The sequence below is a fragment of the Rattus norvegicus genome, chromosome 3 (genome assembly GCF_036323735.1).
Source record: "Rattus norvegicus strain BN/NHsdMcwi chromosome 3, GRCr8, whole genome shotgun sequence".
NCBI lineage: Eukaryota > Metazoa > Chordata > Mammalia > Rodentia > Muridae > Rattus > Rattus norvegicus.
The window spans coordinates 128,429,190-128,455,800 of record NC_086021.1 but is presented as its reverse complement, the minus strand read 5'-3'; the positions used below and the strand labels follow the sequence as shown (position 1 = coordinate 128,455,800).

Below are 26,611 nucleotides of genomic sequence, written 5' to 3'. Positions count from 1 at the left end.
TGCTGCATATGAACAGCATGTGAGTGGCATGTGGGTGGCATGTGGGTGGCATGTGGACAGCATGAGGGTGGCATGTGGGTGGCATGCAGACAGCATGTGGGTGGCATGTGGACAGCATATGTATGGCATGTGGATGGCATGCAGACAGCATATGGGTGCCATGTGGACAGCATGTGAGTGGCATGTGGGTGGCATGCAGAGAACATGTGGACAGCAGGTTATGGCTCTGTCTTGGGGCTCTTCTCCCCTTCACTGTCAGCATCACTGTGCATGTTCTTCTGTCACATCATGCTTTATTATTGGCCATCCTAAATTCTGGAACGAGGAAGCATATTAATTGACAGCTTCATGAATTCATTCATTCATAAGTATGTATTCCCTATACCAACAAAATTGAGATACTGGTCCCTTATTTGGCTTACAAACTGAGGATGAGATCCTAGGAGGTGATGTACACCGAAGTGCTTTGTAAAGCAAGTTCCGGCATGAGCCTGGGAGTCAGGCTGGAAGAGTTCTTTGCCCTTTCTCTTCCCATTAATACAACTTGTTCCATTAATACAACTTTCGTTCACAACTGTTCACATTTCCCTTCAACATTGCCTGGTGAAGTCCTTGTTATCTTTCACCTGAACCCTTACGAGGTGTCTCTTATTGGTCAACTTCTTCTCTCTTAATCCTCTAGACCTTTTCTTTATTTTAGCCAACATATGGCATTTTAAAATGCAAAGATGACTTGGTGGTGCTAGCTTTATGTATGATTTGATGGTCCCCCGCTGCTCTGAGGATAAATACCAAACCCCCAAATGCATCCTGGACTTTTACCTGCTTTCTGCATTAGTGATTCTGCATTCACTGTTCCACCTCCTGCCACAACACCCAGCTGGCCAGAGCCTGTTTACCCTCCCAGCTTTTCATTCAGCTCCAGTACTACTCATGAGGCGGTCTATTCTGACCTCCACTCCACACCTATCCCAAAGGCAGATTGGACTGACAAGCCCTTTCAGGCACCTAGAAGTGTCTGTCTCCCCCTGCTGGAACACAGGCTTCTAGGCACAGAAAAACATTGATCTAGTTTATGATAATCTAATATAGTTTCTGGTGAATAAGAGTGATCAAAATGCTCCCCCTTCATGGTTGAATAAACAAGTCCATCTTTGGGACACACCAGCTGTGGGACTGGTTTTCTGCAGAGGGCCAGGGAGTGGGAAGGTGTGGGTGTCACAGGAAGCAGGATCGCCATTTTGGGTCACCCCTCCCTCCTCTTTACATGTTCCACTTTCCCTGGCTAAATCAAGCCACAGTGGCATCTTCTAAGAGTGTCCCCCATGGAAACTTACGAGGACTAGATATTGTGAGGGTCGCATGGGAATTCCACTACAGCAGATTGTCTTTGCAAATGGTTTGAAACATAGGAAAAATCCCACAAAATGGAGCAAGCCCACAACTCTACCCATTGTCCACTCAGGTAGGAGGTCCCTATGGCGAATGTGGCTCTTTAGTAAGACCTTTCTTTTCCTCGAAAGTTTTGATTATTTTAATATTAATATATAAATACATGCTTGTGGGACAAGGGTACAGAATGATGAAGAAAATCTACTGATGGGCACTGAATGTTCTTGTCCAAATGCAGGAACTTTCCAGAAATGCTCTGGGTAAATACAAGCAAACTCACACATATCCTCCCCACATATATCCCTTATGCAGAATTTACACATATCCTCCCCATATATATCCTTATACAGAACACATACATATCTTCTCACATATATCTTTATACAGAACTCACACATGTCCTCCCTACATATATCCTTTATGCAGAACACACACATATCCTCCTACATATATCCATCTTTTATACAGAAGCAGCTTACACTGGTCATTGTCTCATGTCTCACTTTTTACAATTAATAGTATTGCTTGAAAATTGTTCCATATCTGTTTACAGACCGTGGTTCCCTTCTGCTTACCTTTGTTCTACTAAATTCATGCACCGGTTTTTACTAAACAATATCTTATTTGTGGGTGTTTAAGTTATTTTCCATTGTTTGCTTTTCTAAAGTATCAATGTATTGAGTGTACTTGTATAAACTTCATTTTGCTTAGTTAGAGCAGCTGAATCAAAAGAATTAACTCTAATTGGGCAAGAGATGGCTCACTGATTAAGTACACTTACTGCCCTTACAGAAGACCTAGGTTCAGTTACAAACCCATGCTGTGGATTGTAAGGTATAACCCGATTCCAGGGCATCCAAAGTCGTCTTCTGACCTCCTCAAGCTCTTGCATGCACATTACACATACATATGCTCAGGAAAACAGGCACAGACACACGCAAGTAATCATTTTAAAAGAGTAAGTTTTTAATTGTTTTTATTTTATGTGTATGGGTATTTTGCCTGTGTGTGTGTCAGTGTGCTATGTACGTGTGCCCGGTGCTGCAGAGACCAGCAGAGGGTATAGAATGCCCTGGGCCCGAGTGTTGGGAACTGAAGCTGGATTCTCCAGAACAGTTGAGCATGCTAAGTGACAGGGTCCTCTCTCCAGCTCATGCTAAGTGACAGGGCCCTCTCTCCAGTCCCTACCCTTCCAGTGTGAATCTATCTGGAATGTATGTAGTTTGAGAGGAAGTCAACCTCATGACAAGCTGATGTCCCCAAACCAAATACTAAGGAACCTTTTCTTCTTCATGACTCAGAGTACAGCATTTAGTACATTTAATACAGACATTTCTAGGTTGTAAGTATCATCATGTTTTATTATCTAGAAACCCTGATCGCATGTCATTTCTGCTTTTGACGTTTCCTTTTGAAACTTGAAATCGGCCTACCTGGTTTCAAAGGAAAACTGTTTGGATGGGTTTGCTGGGGTAACATGAACCTTAAGATCAGCCTGAGAAGTTTGTTGTCTTAATGATGCTGAGGAATCCTGTCCAAGCTTGTCAGAATTTCATCTGTTCACATCTTCCTTCTGCCTTTCAGAGTTTACCTCACAGCCCTTCCACATTCCTCGGGGCCTATTTCTGAACATTCCACCTTTCATTGTTAAGTACTGTAAGTTAGGGCTTTAATTGCATTTCCATCTGTAGTTGTATGTTTCCAACAGTCAGTAATTACAGGCCTGAAAGCTACTACTGGCTTCATGATGCTGGTGCTGGCCAGGTCCTAGTCACCTTTTCTCATCATATTTAGATTTGTGTTTTCCAGGTAAAAATCAAATAATGAAAAATCAGCTTCTTCAGTTCTTAGGGAAAATGTCTTATTTGGGGGTTAGGAGGCAGTAGGGTTTCTCTCTCTCTCTCTCTCTCTCTCTCTCTCTCTCTCTCTCTGTGTGTGTGTGTGTGTGTGTGTGTGTGTGTGAGATCATTATTTTTCAAGCAGATTATAGTTAAGAGCTTTAAAAGGGTGGACAGCAAAGCTCGCCACCCCAGCTTTCCTGTCCACAGGAAACAGTGCTTGTGTGGCTGTTCTGTGTCCTAACACAGGTACCTCACACAACAACTGCCCTCAGTGTTCCCTTGGACACATTGGGAAGCCCAGGCAAAGAGCCAGAAAGTGCAGGAGGGCCAAACAGGAGACCCTTTCCTGTGCCTTCATCCTTTAATAAGCAAGGAGGAAGCAGAAGGACTAGAGCGGAGTCCCAAACAATTCTAAACCGTCTCTGGTTGGTTGTCCCAGAGCAGGTCATCTTGGAAGAGTCTAGCTTCTGCATTTTCTCTTTCAACAGTCTCCGTTTCCTTATCTCGTTCAAACAGATGGATTGCAGACAGACATATGGTAGGCAGCCACTCATGAGTTACTTGAGGCAGGAGGTTCAGAGTTGGGTATGGACCCACTGTTTACAGCAGCATCTAGAGTTGTCCAGAAAACATCTCTGGGGATTCTTGAGGTCACTGAGGGATCAGGCTTTGAGGATTTTTCCCAGCTAGCAGGTCTTCCAGGGAATGCTGACTCTATCCTGACAGACAGAGGCCTGCCTTGGCCTCCTGCCTAAGCAACATCGTGAAAGAGAAAAGGGTCACTCCCAGCAGCTGGTCTAGGAGATAGCAGCAGGGAGGGAGTAGGAGTCAAGAAGCCTGTCAGAGGCTCACAAGAGGAGTGAGGGAAATTTGCTTTTTAGAGACTTTAAACCAGAAGTCCACCATCTTCGCCGGTGTGGAGGTAGATTTGGAGAGAGAATCCAGAGAGAAGCAACAGAGGGAGGTCAGCGTCTCCTGAGCTGTGGACTCAAGTAGCCTGCAGCCATGGGACAAGGTAAGCTAGACCAGTTCTTGACTGCTAGGGCTATCATTGTGACATGTTTTTATTAAAGGAAATAGGTTGTTAGTGGAGGTGACAGTAGGGTGTGAAAGATATGGGGGGGTAGGATGGGAGGTATGTGGAGTGAGGAGGGAAATGGTGGTGGTGTGAGTGTGGGGTAGGTGTTTGCATGGTAATTTTAATTGTACTTAGGAATGATTATCATCTATTTGCATCCATAGCCAGGATAGACATAATGTAAATGACTACAGCTCTAGGCTATGATCCGGATGAGAGACACCTAGTGTGCTGGCTGATTTTTATGTCAACTCAACACAGGCCAGAATCATTTTAGAAGAGAATACCTCTTCTAAATATCCCATTTGGATTGACCAGTGGACAAACATGTGGTTCATTTTCTCCATTGTTGATTGATGTGGGAGGGCCCAGCCCACTGTGGGTTGTGCTGTCCAAGGCAGGTGGTCCTAGGTAGTATAAGGCAGGCTGGGTGAGCCAGTAAGCAGCGCTCTTCTGCTCCTGGGTGGCTTTTGCTTCTATTCCTACCTCTAGGTTCCTGCCCCAATTTCCCTGGATGATGTACTACGTAAGATGAAATAAACCCTTTCTTCCCCAAGTTGGTTTTGGACATGGTGTTTTATCACAGCAGTAGAAAGAAACTAAAGACACCTGGGAGATCTCGAGGCTCGAATCCTCAAAGTTTAATAGGAGGGAAGGGATGGTGGGAGTCATTTACACAAGCACAATGGACAGACAGACATAAAGCAGTAGGACAAGCAGATTGAGAGGATATACAAACCCTGGGTGCCTCCACGGTGAGGGCCAGCGCAGTGCAGCCTGAGCCCCGAGCACATCTGAGAAATTCTTCTTAGGGTTCATGTTCATGTCCTGTCACCGAGGGGACAATCACTGACTGGGAATCCACCGTGCTCAGCATGCTGTTGGGCAGAGAATGCAGAAATGAAATAAACACGGCCCCTCAACAAGCTCTCAGGAGGGGCAGAGAGCAGTGGGTGAGGCCTATAAAATGGGACCAAGCTCCACCCGGAGAAGTCAGCAAGGGCTTTAGAGGCAATGCCACTCGGTAAGGGAAGGCGAGAAGGCATCTTTCAGGTAAGAAGCTGAGAAGACTTCCAGACAGAACAAGAGCCCAAAGGATTCTGAAGAATAGGTCATGCCATGAAGCTGGGGTTAGTGTACACAGTGTACCTCGTTCAAATCATGTGACAGCTCACTCTTCCACCGCCCAGTCCAACTCAACCATCAGAGATGGTGGGCTCACAATACACTCGCCCACCTCCTTTCAGGTGTCATGAGATGGAGAGTCTTTAGAACAAAACTCACACGTGATCTCGGGTGAGTTAATTCTATTCTCACCCATCTCATCTTTAAGACAAGAGAATTTGACTCAGTGATCTCAAACCACTTCTAACATTATCTGATTGTGTCCTCAAAAACATGACTGTGACACTAAGCATGTAGCTCAGGGGTGGAGTTTGGATTTGGAACCAGAAATGTCAACATTTAATGGCCCTTAATACGCATTTGACATTATGCTAACATGAAGTAAGTGCTAGCACAGAAACGTAAGTATATATGTGTATAACTTCATTTCGTATAACTCTTCAGAGAGGGATGGTTAGTCTAAAGAGAAGAAAACTGAAGTTCGAACAAGCTGCTTGCTTGAGGGTGCACAGCTGACAAGGAAATGGAGTCCGGGACTCGAACCCCACTCCTGGAAGGTGACTTTTAGTCATGCTACTGCACTTACCTCATACCTGGGACTTTGCTTTTTCCCCACAACAGCTCTGAGTATCAAGAGCTGCGACTTCCACGCAGCAGAAAACAACAAGGAGCACCACACCGACGCCATCAGCTCCCAGCACCTTATTTTGAGGAGGGGACAGTCCTTCACCATCACCCTGAACTTCCGTGCCCCGGCCCACATATTTCTGTCTGCCCTGAAGAAAGTGGCTCTCATTGCACAAACTGGTATGTGTTGTAGGCCTAGACCACCGTGGGGGCTTGGGGATCTGGAGGGGGAATCGCTTCTCAGCATCCTCTCAGAAGACCAAGGGACAAATGGTCCATGCAGTAGCTGTGCCTTAAGCTGTCCTGCTCTGTCTGGTAAGGGGTATTGTGAGAACTTACAAGATAATATACATAAGAAACGCTGCTAATTATGATTCTGAAGTGTTCAGCGGTATCACCATCAGAGCTTCCTTTTGACTGCAACTTTGTAGGAAAGGCTGAGTGGGGTTTAACTCTGGCTACCTATAGCATCTAGGCTGCACAAGTTGTTGAAATCTGCATTATGTATCAGCTACTGAGTCAAGTACTTCGTATGCAATATCTAACTTAGTCCTTTCACAGTCCCTCCAGGTCCAAGGGTTCTGCTTCCTCAGAGTCAGCCATCCATGATGGAACATACCTGGGCAAAGATTGTCCCTGTCTTTCCCTCTTCATTAGCAATTCTTAAAACATACAGCACAGGGACTATTAATACAGCATTCACACTGTGTGAGGACTCATACGTAATCAAAAGATTAGTACACCAGACAATGCAATGCCATGGTATTTTATGTAAAGAGGTATAAACAACCTTGGATTTGGTTATTGCAGGAGGTCCTGGACAGAGGGATGGTTGTATGACTGTTACCCAGTTTGTAGACTGTGACCCTCTCATTGACGTGGATCTATAAGCACCGAGAGCCTGAGTTCACCCATCATCCTCTACTATTTCTCTTTCTAGGAGGATCTCTTTTCTTCTCCCCCAAAACTAATTGGCACCTCCTCCATTTTTGTAAAACCTTGATTTATTACTCTGACCTGTGACTTGGAAGTCCAAATGACCAATTTGTTACTGTGCATTTCAGGAGAGCAACCTTCCAAGACCAGTAAGACCCAAGCCATATTCCCTATTTCCTCCCTGGGGGACAAAAAAGGGTGGAGTGCAGCAGTGGTGGAAAGAGATGCCCAACATTGGACCATCTCTGTGACCACGCCCGTGGATGCTGTCATTGGCCACTACTCACTCCTGCTTCAGGTTTCCGGCAAGAAACAATACCCCTTGGGCCAATTCACACTGCTCTTTAATCCATGGAATAGAGGTAAGTTTGGACCTAGGTTAGTCTGAGATGCACAGGGATGAAGGGATCCAGAGCTGGGATACAGCCCCAACAAGCAGCCCTGTGGGCAAGACCACCATCAAACCCTAACAAGTGTCTTCTCGGGCTCTGGGGACTTCATGCTACAAATATATACTTATCTTACTGACAAACTCTGATGCTGCTTCGCACTATTTTGGACGCTTTGAGATGAACTAAAAAATCTGCCCTTTCCTGTACTAATCTAAGATTAGGAGCTGGTAAGATGATAGCTCAGCAGTCAAGAGTGCTTGCTGCACCACCATGAGGACAAAGGCTTGGATCCCAGATCATAAATAACAAGCCAAGGATCCAACCAATGCCTTTAAAGACAGGTCCAGGAGATCCGATGTGCTCTTCTGGCCTCTGAACGCACAGGTTTACACCAGAGCACCCATGTATACATAAAATGAGATAGACACACAGACATACACAGACACACAGACGCAAACACACAGAGACACAAGAGAGACACACACAGACACACACACACACACACACACACACACACACACACACACAATGGAGATAAGAACTAGGAAGAAATGCAGGAATGAGGTGGTCCAGGGAATGGGGTTTCTTTGCCTATTTTCTGTCTTTCCCAGTCTCTCTCTGGGATGTAGATGGGTTTTGAGGGGTCAATAGATTATCTAATGAAAGGGAACATTTTTAAAGAAAAAGAACACAGAAATTTGGTTCTTTTTTTTCCCCCCTTCGGAGCTGGGGACCGAACCCAGGGCCTTGTGCTTCCTAGGCAAGCGCTCTACCACTGAGCTAAATCCCCAACCCAGAACACAGAAATTTGAATTGCCCAATCCCTCAAAAATGTGAAAGGAGTCTGTACTACGAGGGTCTCTATGTTCCTCAGCTTCATGGTAAAGGAGCCCTATTCTGTTGTTTTGTTTCTCTTCACTTGTTTATTCTGTTATTAAGGCAGGTTGTGTAGTCCTCTCCACACTGACCTGTCTGAAGTCTTGTAGCTGCAATGGTCTTTAAGCTCCACTGGGGTCAGATGACCTCCATTAAGGTATGGCTCTGGTTGAAGCTGGGCTTGATTCATCTAGGGGTCCCTAGGTGGTTTGTCCAAATGAGGCTACAATGGGGCATTGTCCGTTCCTCCTCATTTTAAACGTGTCACCCCCATTTTAATGCTGCAGATACTTAAGGGTTGATTGGGAGAATGGAAAACAGTTTCTCCTGGCTTTCCTGGCTCCAAGACACTACACGCACACTTCATTTTCCTTTCAACAATTTCACTGTCAGCCTGAAGGGCCCCCTTTATAAGACAGGTCTGGAAGACCAGAGGAAATATGGGAAAATAAATAATTCCCCCAGGTTCCTACAGACTCACGCCTAGAGCCAAGCACCAGGTGCTTTCCTTTATGACATCTGAAGCCAATGGACTTTATTTCTCTTGTCCAGGGTGGGACCTCCAGTAGCCACCCCTTACTTTAGATCAGTAGTTCTCAATCTGTGTGTGGTTCACAACAACCCTTTCACAGGGCTCACTATGACTGCTAGAAACCACAGACATTTACATTACAATTCCTAACAGTAGCAACATTACTACAAAACTAGCAATAAAGATAATTTTATGGTTGGGATAATTTTATAATATTCTCAGCTCAGGGCCTTCCTTTGTGTCCCAAGGGGGAACCCATCTATTCTGGTGTCTTTTGCCCCGTGTTATTCACTTGTAGATTCAGAATCCTTCTGCTGAGAGCGGTCCCACATTTCACTGTCTACTAACAGGAAGATCTTGGGGGCATTCTTCCAAAGCTGAGGCTTTAGTGCATCCCAGATGGATGGCCCAGAGTCTACATTCAAAGCTAGCCCCCGGCAGCCAAAATATAGTCCCAACAAGACAGTTCGAGGACAGCGTTGGGCTTTGAAGGAGTCCACCCATAATTCCACTACTAGGATTCCTGCCTTCTTGCTTTGTTTATAGGACCCCGACTAGGGAAGCCCTTCTATGGAGGGATTGGGCAGTGGAAGCCATTGCCTCTGCTCCTCTGAGAAATGACTGAGAAAGCTTCCAGTGTGGTAGCATGTACCCTTAATCCCAGCACACAGGATGCAGAGACAATACTGGGTGCCTGGGCAGCTCTCTTTCTGTAGCCTACAAGCTCTTTGGGTGGTCTGGAAGTTCCTTTAATGTTCCTAGAAACTAGTCAAACCACCCTACAGTACATGAATGCATGCACATGCACACACACACACACACACACACACACACACACACACACACACACACACTTTACACACATGCCTGGCCACCAAAGCTGAGAAAGAAAATCTGGCAAGAAAAGCTGAACCCCATGCTGCTTCCTAAGTAAACAATGGTTTCATTAAAGGATATGGAGGAGTGAGGGGAAGGCTCTGTGGGTGCAAGCCTGATGACTTGAGTACGGATCCCTAGAATTCAAGGGGAAATTAGATGCAGCATGCTTATAGGATGATGGGAAGCAGAGACAAGAGACTCTCTTGAAGCTCGTTGTTAGCTGGCCTACCTTACACAGTGCTGAAGAGACCTTGTCTCAAACAAGGTGGATGACTAGGACTGATAAGCCAAAGTTGTTCTCAGACCTGCAGTCTCTTGGTGATGCTCAGCCTAATGCTTGGATAAGGGAATTGGATGAGGTGGTAGGAAAGGACTGTGGTCACCTGGGACACAGAGAACCTCACCGCACAGAAGGCCAATGCTCACAATTCCACCTTTGAACCCTTGCTCCTTCCTACCCTGCCCCCTCTGCTTACCCTGCTTGATCTGTGTTTAAATGTTGTGTTCATTTCGATTTTACCCTGAGACACTTTTTTGTTGCTACAAATCGGTCTTCTGGGTAAGACTTAACAGGCCACTGGGAAACTCCCTAGGATTTCCGGTTGAGCCAGAAGGTCTCTCGTTTGCAAACCTCTCTGGAAAGCACAAGGCTTTCAAAGAGTGGCTTGTTCCTAGCCACACCCTGACTAACAGAGGGAGTGTGGGCCGGGTCCTGAGTGAGCAGTGAGAAGGACCCTCCTGAGTTTTAATTAGGCCCAGGGATGCAAGAGAGGGCTGAAACCAAACCCAACCTGGGTAGCAGGGCAGAGGCCCAGGCAGGGAGAACAGACCTGGAACCCTCAGACGCTCAACCTCTGCTGCTTCTTGACAGATGATGCTGTATTTCTGCAGAACGAGGTTCAACGCACTGAATATGTACTGAATCAGGATGGCTTTATCTACCTGGGCACAGCTGACTGCATTCAAGAAGAGCCCTGGGACTTCGGTCAGGTAATAGGGACCTCTAGTGAAAAGAGGTGTACATAACCTTCAACACTCAGGTCAAAGGCCACAGGTTCAAAAGCCCTTGTCAATCTGTGGTGCCTCTATTCCTTTTGGACTACATTACAGTACTCTCTACAGCTGCTGCTTGGACTAGCTTCCTTCCCTTTTCCCTTGGAAAACTACTTCCCCAGTCTTACTACCTTCTGGAAAATTCTCCCAATTCCTAAAGATAGAGGAGTTGTTCCATTGTGCTATCTGGGATAGATGCCTAGAGTCTGAGCTACTTTGCAATGGTGTGTTACCTGAAGGGCCACATACATCCCAACTAGGGACGTCTGTAGAGTGGGAGCTACCTGGAGTCTTCCATACCTGGCTCCGTGCCTGTAGGAACATTAGATATTCACTAAGTAGGAATGAATGATATTAAATGAATTGAAATGACATGGTACTGATAGTGGCATGTGCCTTAAATCCCAGCACTTGGGAGGCATAGGCTGGTAGAACTCTGCAAGTTCAAGTTCAAAGTCATCCTGGCCTACATAGTAAGACTCTGATTCAATCAATCAATCAATGGCCCAATACCAATCTTTATGAGATCACACCCGATCAGGAAAATCAGCTACAGAGCAAAGCACTGGTCATGGGTACACAGCCAGATGGTGTGGTAAGAAGGGAGAGGAGACAGAATACCCATGGTAGATGTGGAGGCAGGTGAGGAAGATGTGAGACCCAGGCTTCAGAGAGGGACAAGATGACAAATCTGTCCTGAGATGGTGCCTGGCTGGAAACCCTTCTCCATCTTATCCTGCATTGCCCTTACAGTTTGAGAGAGACGTCATGGACCTCAGCCTGAACTTACTGAGTGTGGACAAGCAAGTGAAAGACTGGAGCCAGCCTGCACACGTGGCCTGCATAGTGGGCGCCTTGGTAAGCACAGGACTGGGGAAGCAAAGGGAGAAGAGGTGGGACACGAGCACTGGGCTTGAGGCCTCCACCTTTGCAGCTCTGGGAGCCCTCAGAGCACAGGCAGGTCCCCTTTCCCAGGGCGTGGGAGACAATCTTCAGAGAAGAGCCTGATGAGATAGAAGGACAAGGCAAGAAAAAGGGAGAGGTTCATCCAAGACAAAAGCCAGGGAGGGAGGAAACTGACCTGACTTTCCTCAGAGCTCATGTCCTCCCAGCTCTGACCTAGAAGCTTAGATCCCTAGGAGGGAAGATGTCCCCGCTCCTTCTCAGTGCTTGCTATGGGAATCTAACAGTCTTGTTACGTTTCTAAGAATATGCAAACCATGAAGGAGGCTTGGTATTTCCCATGTGTCTTAGTTTGGGTTAATATTATTGTTATGAAATTATTATGACTAAAAGCAAGTTGGGGAGGAAATGGTTTATTATATCCAGAGCCACAGTCCATTGAAGGCAACCAAGGCAGAAACTCAAGAAGGCAGGAACCTGGAAGCAGGAGCTGATGCAGAGGCCATGGAGGGGTGCTACTTACTGGCTTGCTCCTCATGGCTTGCTCGGTCTGCTTTCTTTCTTTCTTTCTTTTTTTGTCTTACCAATTTATTTTAACTAGCAAAATAAAAATGTTTTTTCTTCCTTTTTTAATTGGATATTTTTTATTTACATTTGAAATGTTATCCTCTTTCCCGGTTTCCCATCCATAAACTTCCATTCCATCCCTCCTTCCCCTGTTTCTATGAAAGTGTTCCCCCACCCACTCATCCCTTCCCACCTCCCCACCCTGATGTTTTCCTATACTGGGGCATCGAGCCTTGGCAGGACCAAGGGTTTCTCCTCCCATTGGTGCCCAACAAGACCATCCTCTGTTACATATGCAGCTGGAGCCATGGGTCTGTCCTTGTGTACTCTTTGGATGGTGGCTTAGTCCCTGGGAGCTCTAGCTGGTTGGTATTGTTGTTCTTATGGAGTTCCAAACCCCTTCAGCTCCTTCAATCCTTTCTCTAACTCCTCCATTGGGGACATCATTATCAGTTCAATGATTGGGTGTGAGCATCCGCCTCTGTATTTGTAATGATCTGGCAAAGCCTCTCAGGATATAGCCTCTCAGCTATATCAGCCTCCTGTCAGCATGTACTTCTCGGCATCCACAATATTGCTGGGTTTGGTGTCTGTATATGGGCTGGATCCCCAGGTGGGGCAGTCTCTGGGTGGCCTTTCCTTCAGTCTTTGCTCCAAACTTTGTCTCTGTATTTTGTCCTGTGAATATTTTTGTTCCCTGTTCTAAGAAGGACTGAAGCATCCACACTTTGGTCATCCTTCTTCTTCAGTTTCAGGGCTTAGTCTGCTTTCTTCAAGAACCCAGGGCTAACCCAGAGATAGCACCACTCACTGTGTGCTGGCCCTCCCCTATCAATCAATCAGTGATTAAGAACATCCCTACAGTTTGCCTACAGATAGATCTCATGAAGGCACTTTCACGATTGGGATTCTCTTCTCTCAGATGGCTCTAGCTTATGTCAAGTTGACATAGAATCAGCCAGCACACCATGACCACAAAACTCTCTCAGACAAGCAACACAGTCCTTATTTCCCTTCATAACACTCTGTCCCTCTCTGAAAGACAGGGTATGAGATCGAGGCTATTGTGTAAGGGGAAGAGGCTTGAGATAAGTGGCCTCTAGGATCCAAATAAACAACATTGAAGGAGTCAGAGCCGGGGAAGCTGAGGACCAGTAGAACCAACTCTCATACTTCTCCCTGTGGCTGAGGAGCATGGGTCTGCTTCTGAGGTTATAACACAGTTAGAATGAGCTGGAGCCTGGAGCATGCTGGTTTAACAAGCTCCAGGGAATGAGTCATGCTTGGCAAGCTACAGTAAGCATTCCTTGCTGCCCCTGCCCACGCTGTCCACCCACAGGCTCTCATTGACAACTGCATATTTGCTCCAACAGTTGCATGCCCTCAAGAAGAAGAGTGTCCTGCCTATTTCACAGACCCAGGCTGCCCAGCAAGGTGCCTTGTTGTACAAACGACGAGGCAGTGTGCCCATCCTGAGGCAGTGGCTCACTGGCCGAGGACGACCTGTGTATGAGAGCCAGGCGTGGGTGTTTGCTGCTGTTGCTTGCACAGGTACAGGGCAGGCAACATACAGGTCAGCCTCTGGGCTGCTGTAGTGTCTAGCCTGCATTTTAAGTTATCCCTTGGCCTCCCATGGGGAAGGGACATCTCTTAAAGCAGGCACTGTCTGTCTCTACAGCCTTCCCCCACCCGATTTCCCCACTCGCTGCTGCTTCCCTTTCCCCTCTGCAAATCTGAGTTCATTTACAAACTCTGCTCTCAAACTTGTCCCCCGACAGAGCAAGCCTCCATGCTTCTAAACCTCCCCTCTTGCTGTATATTCTTGCGCTGTGTGATTTGTGCATCACTTAACCAGCCTTCGCATGTTCAGTTCAGAATCCTCCTCTCTTCTACAATGTCACCTGTCATTTAAGACAGATCATGTCCAGCCTGGGGTATTTCTACCCCTCTGATGTCCTATGCTTCTTCCTTGCAGTGCTACGATGCCTGGGCATCCCAGCTCGAGTTGTTACCACATTTGACTCAGCCCAAGGTACCAATGGGAGCCTGCTGGTGGATGAGTACTACAATGAGGAGGGGCTCCAGAATGGAGAAGGACAGAGGGGCCATATCTGGTGAGAAGCCTAAAGGAGTTAGGGTTCTAGGCCAGAAAGTGCCAAGTTCCATGTGAACCCTCCACACTTGGAAAGCCTTGGGCTAAGCAGGCCTTCAGGACTCTTCTAGGAGGTGGTGGTAGTCAGGGGTGGGGTGTTTATCCCTCTCCAGGAGTGTTACTCTTCATTTTACACAGTGTCCTCCATCCCCATGGCAACCGCTCCCTAAAGTCACATTCCTAGAATCTCTTCCATATGCTTTCCCCACCCACTTGAAGTTTTGCCTTTGCTACTCTTAGGGTCTTCCAAACTTCTGTAGAATGCTGGATGAACAGACCTGATTTGTCCCCGGGTTATGATGGATGGCAGATTCTGCACCCAAGAGCTCCTAATGGAGTTGGAGGTAAAGCCTAAGGGTGGGCCCAAGACCAAACCAGGGCTGTAAGAGCTGAAGGGGTCCCTTGCAAAGGATCTAGGAGCAGCACGTGGTTCAGAGAGGGTCTTCACCTTGTAAAACAGGAGAAGCGAAATTAACATTGGCCCCATGGCCAGCAGGCTCATGGGGTAGAGATGTTAGCTATCAGGTGAGACTACATGAACACAAGGCCCACTTAAAGCCATGGGCAAGAAAGAGAATACCATCTCAATGAAGACCAGAGGATTTAACCTGACTGTGTGTATCCTGGAGTAGTAACTGGTGGGGTGGACTTCCCTGTGTGTGGATGAAAGGAGCCTTATAGTAACCTCAAGCCTACAGAGCTTCAAATAGCTGAAGGGTCTTTGTCCTGGAGCAGAACTGTCAGGGGCCGGCATGCTGGAAGCAATTAAGGTGGCTGGTCCCTAGCACATTAGCATCTAGGCTGGGCATTAATCATTTTCCTCTGAGGTTCTTTCCTGTCCAGTTTCTGGTATAGACCAGGACCTAAAAGTATTTTCACTACATAATTGTGAGTTTCATCTCTGATACTTTCTCAGAAAGCCTGTCTACTTCCTACCTCTACCTTGATCCTCGAGAAGGAAAAAGAATGCCCAGGACAAGGACTGACATTATAAGCCCTAACCAGAGCAGAGGTCTAAGGGTGGCTCTTTTGCTCATCTGCCCTTTCTCCCCCTCAGTCCTGGGATCCTGCAATCTGGTCCCAGTCAAAGCAGTCAAAGAGGGGGACCTGCAGCTGGACCCGGCAGTACCAGAGCTCTTTGCCGCAGTGAATGCCTCGTGCGTGGTCTGGAAGTGCTGTGAGGATGGGAAGTTGGAGTTGACCAACTCCAACAGAAAGAATGTTGGCAACAGCATCAGCACCAAGGTCGTGGGCAGTGACCGCTGCGAAGACATCACCCAGAACTACAAATATCCTGAAGGTACTGACCAGTCAAGGGGACTGAGATAGCCAATGAGAGGAAGGGAATAGCAGGCCAGGAGGCCAGAAAGAGCCCCAGCCTTTTCCCCACCCAATAAAAGTAGGTTTCTCGAGCCTGGCTGGCATGACCACTGGTTCTGAGCAGACGGCTCTGCACTGCAGGAGGCTGGGCTGCAGGGTGCACTACAGTGCTCTCTGCACTGTTGGCCTCTGTTCGTGAAATGCAGTCCCCAGCTCCAGCCAGTCCTAACCAAAAACGTCATGTATTTCCACATGTCCTCTAGGGGCTCAAAACTGCCTCCAGTTGAGAACTGTCATTATGAAACAAAGCACTAAACACCGAACCTTGTTCAAGAAGACTTTCAGGACTGAGGGAGAGGAAGTTACCCTTGTCTCCCCCTCTTCCAAGATTGCCAACTATTCTATTTTTATCTATCAGTTCAAACCGGGATGCTTGTAAGATAAGCCTTCCTCTTCACAGCACGTTGTCCCTGTGTGCCTCTGTCTTCTTCATTCTTTCTCACAACCTAGGCAATTCTGCAGCTCCCTTACCTCTTGCCCGGAGGATGGCAGCCCCCTCATTCTGCTCTCTCCATCACAGTTCCCTTTCCTGTTTCACTTTTTTTTTCTTTTTCTTTTTTGGAGCTGGGGACTGAACCCAGGGCCTTGCGCTTGCTAGGCAAGCGCTCTACCACTGAGCTAAATCCCCAACCCCCCTGTTTCACTTTTGAGGATGAGTGTTCTAAGACATGAACGTCCTTGTTAGCTCCCCGCTCAAGAATACTCCATGGCTCCTTTGTTCTTGAAGTAATTCCAAGATCCTTCGCACACGAAGAGTCAATTTCTCACCAAAATATCTCCAGCAACAGCACCGACAGTCACCAAATGTGTGACTAGGTTTTCCTTGTGCAAAGGCAAATTCAAAGCCTGAGGCATTTGCAAAACTCTTTGGGATTTTGGTTTCTGAGTAGAAGCGGTAAATACCTTTAACTCTGCCCTTTTATCAGAAGGATCTGTACCTACTAGGTGCTCTCTAGTCTCTTCTATTCCACAGGATCTCTTCAAGAAAAGGAGGTACTGGAGAGAGTCCAAAAAGAAAGAATGAAACTTGGGGAAGACACGTGTCCTCCTAGTTGTGAGCCTGGGGATCCTCTGCACCTGTTCTTGGAAGTACCTAGCTCCCAGCCTCTGAGAGGAAATGGTCGGCTCTCAGTGGCCTTGATTAACCCCACAGACAAGGAGAAGGAGGTAGAACTGGTGATTGCGGCCCAGGCTTTGTACTACAATGGAGTCCTTGCTACTGGGCTCTGGAGGCAGAAGCAGTTCCTCATGCTCGGACCCAACCAGGGTAACTCTCTGGCCCCAGCCGACACCCTATGTACACATGGTCTTTCTTGGGCTCCACCTATGGGTCTCCAGAGACAGCTTTTAGCCCCTTGGTGCTAACTCTCATTCAACACATATACATTCACATATATATTCAGTCAACACATATATACTCATCCTGACACAGTGAGAGGCACACAACCCCAGCTGCAATCAGATAAATACACCAACCCACCCTGGCAGTGAGAAAGCATTTGGGGAGGCCAACAGAGTGCAGGACAGGAAGTCCCTTGTTCAGGCTGGGGCAGTCTGCACCCAGATAATCCACAAAAGGCTGCTTTGAAGAATGAAGAAGGATTAAATAGACAGAAAAATGTAGCAAGCATTCCAGACAAAGGGAAGATATGCAAGAGTCCCTTCTCTCTTTTAGATACTTGTTTAATTAGTCTGAGATGAGGTCACATATGGGTATGCTTTAGAAACTTTATGTATTTTAGGGTTAAGATTCCCTGAAGTTCATCAATCATGCTTAAACTTGGTCACACACTGTAGTCACCCAGGCAAACTATGCCTGGGCTATACCCCAGGCAATAGGGTCAAAAACTCCGTAGTAGACACAAGCATCAGAGTTTGCAGAGCTCCTGAGGAAATCTCACTACACAGGCAAGTTTCAGGAACAAGAATAGAGCTCGTCTACAGGACTGCAGCAGCCTAGGTCTCTGTTCTTCCCATCACTGTGCCTTGCCCAAGCATAGCATAAATTAGCATGAAAGCCAGGCAGTCTTGTATGTCATTCTCAGGAGCCTGAGTGTTTTACATTAGTAATGTCAATGCTATCAGAAGTCCATGTTTAAAAGAAAGACCTTTTGACAAAATGGAGTGGAGAGGGTCATGTCAGAGCAGTCGTTCTTAACCTTGGCTGTCCCCTTAAGCACCTGCCAGCATCTGATCTAACTGACATGGGGTGTGGCATGGAATTGGGACTGTATTATAAAGGATTCTTATATGCAGCCATAGAGAACCAGTAGGTAAAAACTAGTAACAGTCAAAATCTAGAAACAAAAGCCAGGTTAGCCTGGTAGCACTCAGAAATAAGACATAAGCCAGAGGTGAGAGAAATTGGATTTGTGAATGTGGATGTCTCTCTATGGTTTGCGTGAACCACTAAAAGAGGGGAATGCAAATTTTTGGAGGAAGAAGAATCTAGTTATAGCATGTTTTGTTAAAAGCCCATGAGACAGCCAAGTATTCCAACAGCCAGCAGGCAGCCAAGAACTTAAACACAGAGTTCAAGATCCAGTCCGTGTGGGAGAGCAGGCACAAAAATCCCAGCACAGAGGGAATGACGCAGTCAGAGCACAGGGGCACTTACTGTGCTAGAGGACCAGCGGGAGGACCAGACATAAGAAGATGAGATGGCAAGGAGAGAGGCTTAGCCACACCAGCAATTGTGGATTTAAGAAAGAACAAAGATGAGGGAGACAAAGGAATCTAAGGGGACAAGGACACACAACAGGGTTGGCAGAGAGATCATGAGATGTCCTGGTTGAAGAACATAGACTAGGAAAGTGGCCCCGGCTGGCTCCCTGGGGTTTAAACTGAACCAGGAAGTGAAGTTTTTCCTAAAGCATGATGGGAAAAAGAAGGGGTTAAGCGGATAGTAAGCCAGGGGACAGCTCTAGAGATAGGGTCGTATGATTCTTTGGTTTATTTTGAAGGTGACTCTGTTTATATGCTGAAGTAAATAATCAACATTAAAAAAAGGAAGCTTTGGGAGGTGTGGGTTATAAATGACAGCATAGTCTCTGGGCAAATAACTGATCGGAACATTTATAACTCCCCCTGAGTACTTAATATTTGCTAGAAATGGTGGCAAGTGCAGTATATGACTTATCTCGTTCTTCTCGAGATAACTCGATGAGGTGAGTACCATTCTTAGTCCCACCTGCCATCAGAGGAAACCAAGACACAGAGAAGTTAGACAAGTTGCCTGAGGTTACACAGCTCGTCAGCTGTGGACACACATATTTAAAAAAGCATAGGACTCTATGTGGACAAAGGGACAGCACGCCCCCACAGCACGGGTAATGTCTATGTCTACAGAGAATGGGAACCAGAGCTTGAGAGAGTCCCAGTTGATAGCATTTTCTGTGGGAAAGGAAAGAAAATGGGAGAAGGGGCAGGACTGTGTAACCATGTGTTCAGCAACTGCTATGTGGCAAGTTTTGAGATAAGCAGTATTTTGAAGAGTATCATGCAGCACCAGTCATCCCGCCCTTTTTTTATACAAAGACACCATGGCCCTATCTAGCTCACAGGCACTCTTCTACAGCCCCAGCGAGCCAGTCTGCCAAGAGTCTTGGCAGAGGTAGTAATGGAGCAGGGTCCTGGAAACGCGCAGAGCAGCTGTGGGAATGCAGCATCTTTCTGTCTTCCATGAGCCGCTAAGTCCCCTGTCCCAGGTGGAGCTACGGTTTAATTCCGGCATGCATGCACTCCGTGTTTTGTACTGACTTGCATATTGCATGTTGCAGTTCTGAGACTCTCCACCAGCCTGTCCTTCTCCTGTTTCGAACAAAACCCACCTGAGAACACCTTTCTCAGAGTCACAGCAATGGCAAGGCACTCCCACGCTGGCTTCAGCTGCTTTGCTCAGGAAGATGTGGTCATCAGTAGACCGAATCTTGTCATTGAGGTGGGTACTCAACCTTCAGTCAGTTACTTTTAGATGCTGTGGCTCAGGGCTGCTGTGGAAGAGTTTGGAGGAGGATTAGGAGGTGTGGCCTTGTTAGAGAAGGTGTGTCGCTGGGGTGGGCAGACACCTGCAATCAATGACTGTCCCTTCTCCAGAGTCCATCAGCAATTCTCTATGTGTCGCCTCTTCCTACAGATGCCAAAGAGAGCAACACAGTATCAGCCCCTTACTGCCTCAGTTAGAATGCACAACTCCTTAGACGCCCCCATGCAGAACTGCATCATCTCCATCTTTGGAAGGGGACTCATTCACAGAGAAAAGAGATACGGGTAAGAGATTGTAAGAAGCTTCTTCCTCTTCCTCTATTTCTTCCTCTTCTTCTGTTTTTGATTTTTGAGACAAGATTTCTCTGTGCAGCCCTGGCTGTCCTGGAATTCACTCTGTAGACCAGGCTGGCCTCGGTCTGCCTCTGCCTCCCGAGTGCTGGGATGAAAGATGTGAACCACCACCACCACCACCACCACCACCACCACCACCACCACCACCACCACCACCACCACCACCACCAGGCTAAGACTGTAAACTTCTTATCAACCGGTTTGGACTGACTTAAAAACAATAATCCATCTTTCTGCCCTATCAGTGGAGATAGAGCAGATATGGTCAGAAGTTGAATTAAAGCTACCAAATGGCCTATCTCATGCTGGAACCACCAAGTCAACAGGAGGACAGGATAAGGGAGACTATGAGGACTCCACATAACCCCCACCTCACCTGTCCTGATCATGCAGGAAGAGCCTAGGTATTGCGGTGAAGAAGGGAGGTTAGATCTGGTACCAGAGACCGTCGTACAGATAGGATATGCCGGCTCTGGGTAGAACAATGAAGCTCTACGAGTCATAACCATAAGATACAATTTTAATTAAATTCCTTTCACTTCTAAGCCCTTCACCACCCTCCATGTCCATGTGTGGCTCTTTAGTAATGTATGATGAGTACTGTTGCTTCGTTAACTTACGTAGTTGCTTTGGTTTTTTTCTTTTCATTGTTCTTTTCATGTATACGTGGAGTCCATTTCTTAGGCCCCATAACACTCCATTGTGTGCCTCCTTCTGCTCCATAATGAAGGGCAACAAGTACCTCTCACTCTGTTTCACAGCCAACAGCTTCGAGCATTCCCATGTTTAGCTTGTTTGAAACTTTGGTGGTGCCGGGGATTATATCCATACAGGGATGGAATTTCTGGGTCATAGGCTATGATCTGGTTTGGCCAGATCTTATCAGATTTACTAGTAGGATCCCTCCTGCACCGAAAGACAGTTTCTTTCCCCACCTCTCTGGCAAATATCCAACTATTCTCTTCTTTCCAGTCTAACAGAAATCCGTGTCTGACTCTTCCAATTTGCCATTCTTCTGGCTGCTCTTCCTTTCCATTTTCTCTTCCATGGTTGGGTTTGTCTTGGCTGCTTTTCTTCTGTCCTTGCCCTCATTCTTGTTGACTTTTAGGAGTTCCTGTGTATTTTGGCCCCTCAGTGGTATTAAATGTTGCAAGCATCGTCTTTCATTTTGCCTACTTCACTCCTGGCTGGGTACAGTTTAAAGGCAACGCTGAGCTTCCCAGAAGGCGGTCCAATTATTGAGCCACTGTACAGCATTGTGAAAACTTGTCATTCTTGCCCAAAGATGAGAGGGGATCCTTGAACATTTACCTAGACTTTATGATCTTCCAGACCGATTGTGGAGCAAAGTTCCTCAAAAAATTCCAAACATCTCCTTAATGACTGAAAGGTCTACTGTGGTTTAGGAAGGTCAGCTGACCCATTGGCACTCACTCATTATGCCTATGGGAGGGACCCACTGGGCTCACCAGGGAGAAATGTAAAACTGTAGCCTTTGTCAAACATACTGCCAGTACTATTAGGAAGATCAAAGCCAGATCGAATCACAGGTACCGTCTTGAGTCATGCAGTTGCTCTGTATAAAGAAGCTCCTGTCTTCTCTCCTTATGATCACTCCTGGCTTCCTAACAATGTACTTAGATTTCTATATTTTCATGACCCATATCTTCAATCCAGGAAGGACAACCCATGGAGGCCAGCAGAGCAATGATCTGGGGAGAATTAACACTTGTCTCTACCTTTATTTCAGATTGGGTTCTGTGTGGCCAGGAAGCAGCCTGCATACTCAGTTCCAGTTCACCCCAACACATCTGGGGCTCCAAAGGCTCACTGTGGAAGTAGATTGTGACATGTTCCAGAACCTGACCGGCCACAGAAGTGTCCTTGTGGTGGCCCCTGAAGTTTCTGTTTAAACTCCAAACAACCTTCAGACTTCTAAAGCTAGACATGCTCCAGAGGGAAACTCTACCTATCAGACAAATGAGTCTATACTAAAGTTGAACAGACCGGTGACCAAAAACCAAAATTCATTTTTTTCTTGTTTTTTTTTGGGGGGGTGGTTTGTTTTTGTTTGTTTGTTTGTTTGTTTTTGTTGTTGTTGTTTTTTGGTTATTTGGTGGGTATTTTCGAAACAGAGTTTCTCTATGTAGTCCTGGTGGTCCTGGAACTCACGCTGTAGATCAGGCTGGCCTTGAACTCAGAGATCCACCTGCCTCTCCCTCCCGAGTGCTTCCATTAAAGGCATGTGCCACCATTGTCTGGCTCCAAAATCCATTTGTATCAAGCCAACCTAAGGCAGTCAGAAACACTATTTGTCTTAGAATAAACTGCTCTGCATAAGTGATAAAACAAGCCTTTGAAAAGACACCCTGATAACTTCTCAAAGTACAATTAGATGTTTTGATTACCTTTTCAGAGTACATTCAGATTTTGGGGGTGTTCAGATGTTTCACACCATTTTATTGCTCATTAACATATCCATTAACTTACAGGAATGAAAGACAGCCTAATCTTTAAAACAATCTATTTCTGATGACATAGGACAAAAGTAACTAAAAGTAAAATTTTTATGTAATACTATAATTACATTGACTAATACTTTCCCTGGTGCTTATTGTAAAAGACCCAAAGATGAATGGATAGAGCTATTACAACTCATAGCATAGGACCTAAAGGAATAGTCTAAATTCATCTTTAGCTAGATCTTTATGAGTTCTATATTCATTAAATATCTCACAGCTAGAGTATGATGAAATTGGTATGGAGTTGGCACAGTAGGGAAGTATGAGAAGAGAATCGAGAACCCAGAAAAATAAACCCTACCAAAAAGGGTTAACGAGCAGGACTTCACTTGAAGAAAGTTTGGGTTTGTTTACTGCGTCTCATTAGTTTACTTGCCCTCCTAGTTTTAGCTTTCTATAGCCCTTGTTAAGTTAAAAAAACAAGAACAGACCACTTTGAAAAAGGATGAAACTCATTTGACCTAAGGAATCTCAATCCCAATTTGAATTAGACTAATAACTCAGAGACTGTCCTTGTTGATTCCCCCAAAACACTCACAATGGCAGGCAGAGAGGTACAGGCACAGAAGGAAGAAGACTGGATTCAGAGGTGCTGGTATATGTGGGGACCCTGTTCAGGTCACACACCACACCCCATCTTCTAGAGCAGTGCTCCTCTACCTTCTAATGCTGAGACATATTAGTACAGTTCCTCACATATGGTGATCCCCAACCATAAAATTATCTTGTTGCTATGTCATAATTGTAATTCTGCTAGTATTATGAATCATAATGTAAATGTCTGATATTCATGACATATGATATGTGACCACCAAAGGGGTTAGAGATCTACCAGTTGAGAACTGCTGTTCTAGATGCACACAACATATATAATTTCATAGTAATGTAGTTGGAAACAATGTACCAAAATGTCCATCTAAATTATAAAACCTCTTATGCATTTTTTGCATTTCTTTGCATTTTTGTGGTGTTTACATTTGAGAATACGTGTCATATTAAACAATGACAAAATAGGTATGTATAAAGAAAACGAATCTTTTTAATAAAGTGGACCAAACTAACAAATGGTGGTTTGATTGAGAACGTTCCCTATTGACTCTTTTTTTTTTCTTTCTTTTTTTCGGAGCTGGGGACCGAACCCAGGGCCTTGTGCTTGCTAGGCAAGCGCTCTACCACTGAGCTAAATCCCCAACCCTCCCTATTGACTCTTAAGTTAAAATTCTTGGTCCCTAGTTAGTGGAACTGTTTGAGAAGGATTGGAAGGTGTGGACTTATTAGAGGAAGTGTGTTGCTAGGGTGTGGGCTCTGAAGTTTCAAAAGCCCAAGCCAGGCCCAGTGTCTCTCTTCCTGCAACCTGTAGACTGAGATGTAGGACTCTCCAGCACTATGTCTGCCTGAATGCTGCCATGCTCCCTGCCATGATGACAACGGACTAAACCTCTGAATCTGTAAGCCAGCCCCAACTAAATGCTTTCTCTTGTAAGAGTTGGTATGGTCATGGTGTTTCTTCACAGCCACAGAACACAGACAAAGACAGATAGTGATACTAGGAGAGTGGGTTAGTGCTGTGACAGACCGGACCATGTTGATTTGGGGAGGATTATGGAAGGACTTAGGAACTTTGGACTAGAAAAGTCATTGAGTGTTGAGAGCTCAGTGGGATGTTCTGTAGGAGCCTGTAAGATAAGAGTATTGAAAGCAAGGAAGACAGTGGAGAGCTGGCTTGTGAACTTTCAAAGGGAAATAAAGACTCCACCAGGTCATTCTGTGAAGAAGTCTGTGGTGTCTGGTCAGCTGGAGCTGAAGAACTGGCTCTGATTAACAAAAGACCAGAACCACTAAAGTAAAACTTTGGCTTTGCTGGGACAATAGATGCTAGTCAGCTGGGGCTGAAGAATCAGCTATGATTAAGAAGAGACCAGCATCATTGAGATGAAGTCTTCTGGGAAGTGCTTCCTCAGAGTCAATACACAGAAGCTGTGTTTCAGAGGCAAAGTTATGCCTTGTGCTGGCAGCCGAACGAACAAAGACGTAAGTTACCCAAGTGGTGCTGGATTTGAAGGTGTAAATGTGTCACAGGGAGCAGCTGAGTCTTGGCACTTTGTGGCAGGGTTAGAGTCCCTGAACTCAAATCATGAGTAAATCCCAGATATCAGACATTGAGTTGCTTACACTGTTGGAGTATGGTTTTGCTTTGTTCAGATTGTGACTGTACCTTGACGTAAGAAAGTATTTAATTTATTTTTTTTATTTTACAGGAGTCCACAGTTTAGAAACTGAGTTTTAAAAAAGTTTTTAGGTTTTAAAATACACTTTGATTTTTCGGGTTGGGGATTTAGCTCAGTGGTAGAGCGCTTGCCTAGCAAGCGCAAGGCCCTGGGTTCGGTCCCCAGCTCCGAAAAAAAGAAAAGAAAAAAAAATACACTTTGATTTTTCAAAGAGACTGAACTTTTAAAGTGTTTGAATTGGTAAAGACTATGGGACTTTTAAGTTTGTAATGTGTTTTCTATTTGTGATTGTCTTAATCGGTTCTGTATTGCATGAAGAGACACCATGATCATGGCAACTCTTATAAAGGAAAACATTTAATTAGGGCTGGCTTAAAGTTTCAGAGTTAGTCCAGTGTCGTCATAGGGGGAGGCATGATAGTACTGAGGCAGACATGGTGCTAGAGAAGGAGTTGAGAGTTGGATCTCAGCAGGATCCATAGGCAGCAGGAAGAGAGGCCTGGTTTGTGCATCTGAAACATCAAATCCCACCCCCAGTGACACACTTCCTCCAACAAGACCACACCTCCTACTAGTGCCACTGCCTATGGGCGTATGGGGGCCATTTTCATTCAAACCACCACAATGACATTTATTAATCTGAGATCTTGAGGATGAACCAAAAAATAGGAAAGGTTTAACAGTGATGTATTTGTGTGTCAAGTTGACAAGAGGTCAGTTGTACTGGCTAACTTTATGTCAACTTAATAGAAACTACAGTTATTTGGAAGGAAGAGATAGCAACTGAGAAAGGGTCTTCCTAAGATTCAGCTGTAAGGCATTTTCATAATTAGTAGTTGATCAGGGAGGGCTCAGTTCATGGTAGGTGATGCCATCCCTGGGCCGGCGGTCCTGGTTCCATAGAAAAGCAGGCTGAGCAAACCATGAGGGGCAAGCCAGTGAGCAGCACTCCTCTGTGGCCTCAACATCAGTTCCTGCCTCCAGGCTCCTTCCTCCTGGTTTCGTTTAGTAATGAACTGCAACGTGGACATGTAAGCCAAGTAAGCCCTTCCTTTCCCAGCTTGCTTTTGGTGTTTGTCACAGCTCTGCTGCTGTAAGCAAGCCCTCACCTGTAATTTGCCTTGGTCTTGTTGTCTCGTCACAGCAGTAAAACAGTAATGAAGACAGAGCTCAATATCAAAAATCTTCTGAGGCAGAGTGACCAGGACAACATTCAGAAGGACTCACTGGTGTAAATAACAGAGTGTGTGTGAGTACCAAGAGGGTCTTTGTGGTCATCTCTCTGTGTGTAAAACTCAGTACTTCCCTTTTAAAAGCACTTCTGCAGACTCAGACCTCAAGGCCTATACATCCAAATGAAAACAACATTCTAGTCTGTGTTTCTGGTAGAACAAAACTTGGGAATAAGTCTCTTATGGTCTCAGAAACTGCATCTGGGTGACTAAAGATTCTAAGTAGAAGAAACCTAAGAGAGTAGAATCAGAAGACGGAGACCAGAGAATGGACTACAGAATGCAGAAATAAGAAATATTTTTAGGGGTTGGGGATTTAGCTCAGCGGTAGAGCACTTGCCTAGCAAGCGCAAGGCCCTGGGTTCGATCCCCAGCTCTGAAAAAGAAAAGAAAAAAAAAAAAGAAATATTTTTAAAAAGTTTTTTTTTTACTGCAAAAAAGCCTGTTGATGAGTGCATAGCTGAACCTTCCCCCACGCCATCCCCCCACCCACACCACCCCACCAGCAAGAAAACACTCTGAGGGTCTCTGAACCCGAGGAGTCCCACTGCTGGAAAC

General features: G+C 45.8%; 1 protein-coding gene across 1 annotated transcript; it reads left to right on the top strand.

Annotated features, from left to right (window-relative positions):
* Positions 1-4,117: 4,117 nt before the first annotated feature.
* Positions 4,118-22,341, top strand: Epb42 (erythrocyte membrane protein band 4.2). Its single transcript, NM_001108590.2, has 13 exons — positions 4,118-4,248; positions 6,058-6,243; positions 7,128-7,361; positions 10,550-10,668; positions 11,485-11,589; positions 13,575-13,752; positions 14,177-14,315; positions 14,594-14,697; positions 15,411-15,653; positions 16,707-17,000; positions 19,513-19,673; positions 19,869-20,002; positions 21,822-22,341. The coding sequence occupies exons 1-13, from the start codon at positions 4,239-4,241 to the stop codon at positions 21,982-21,984; spliced, it is 2,070 nt and encodes a 689-aa protein (NP_001102060.1). The 5' UTR covers positions 4,118-4,238; the 3' UTR covers positions 21,985-22,341.
* Positions 22,342-26,611: the final 4,270 nt, after the last annotated feature.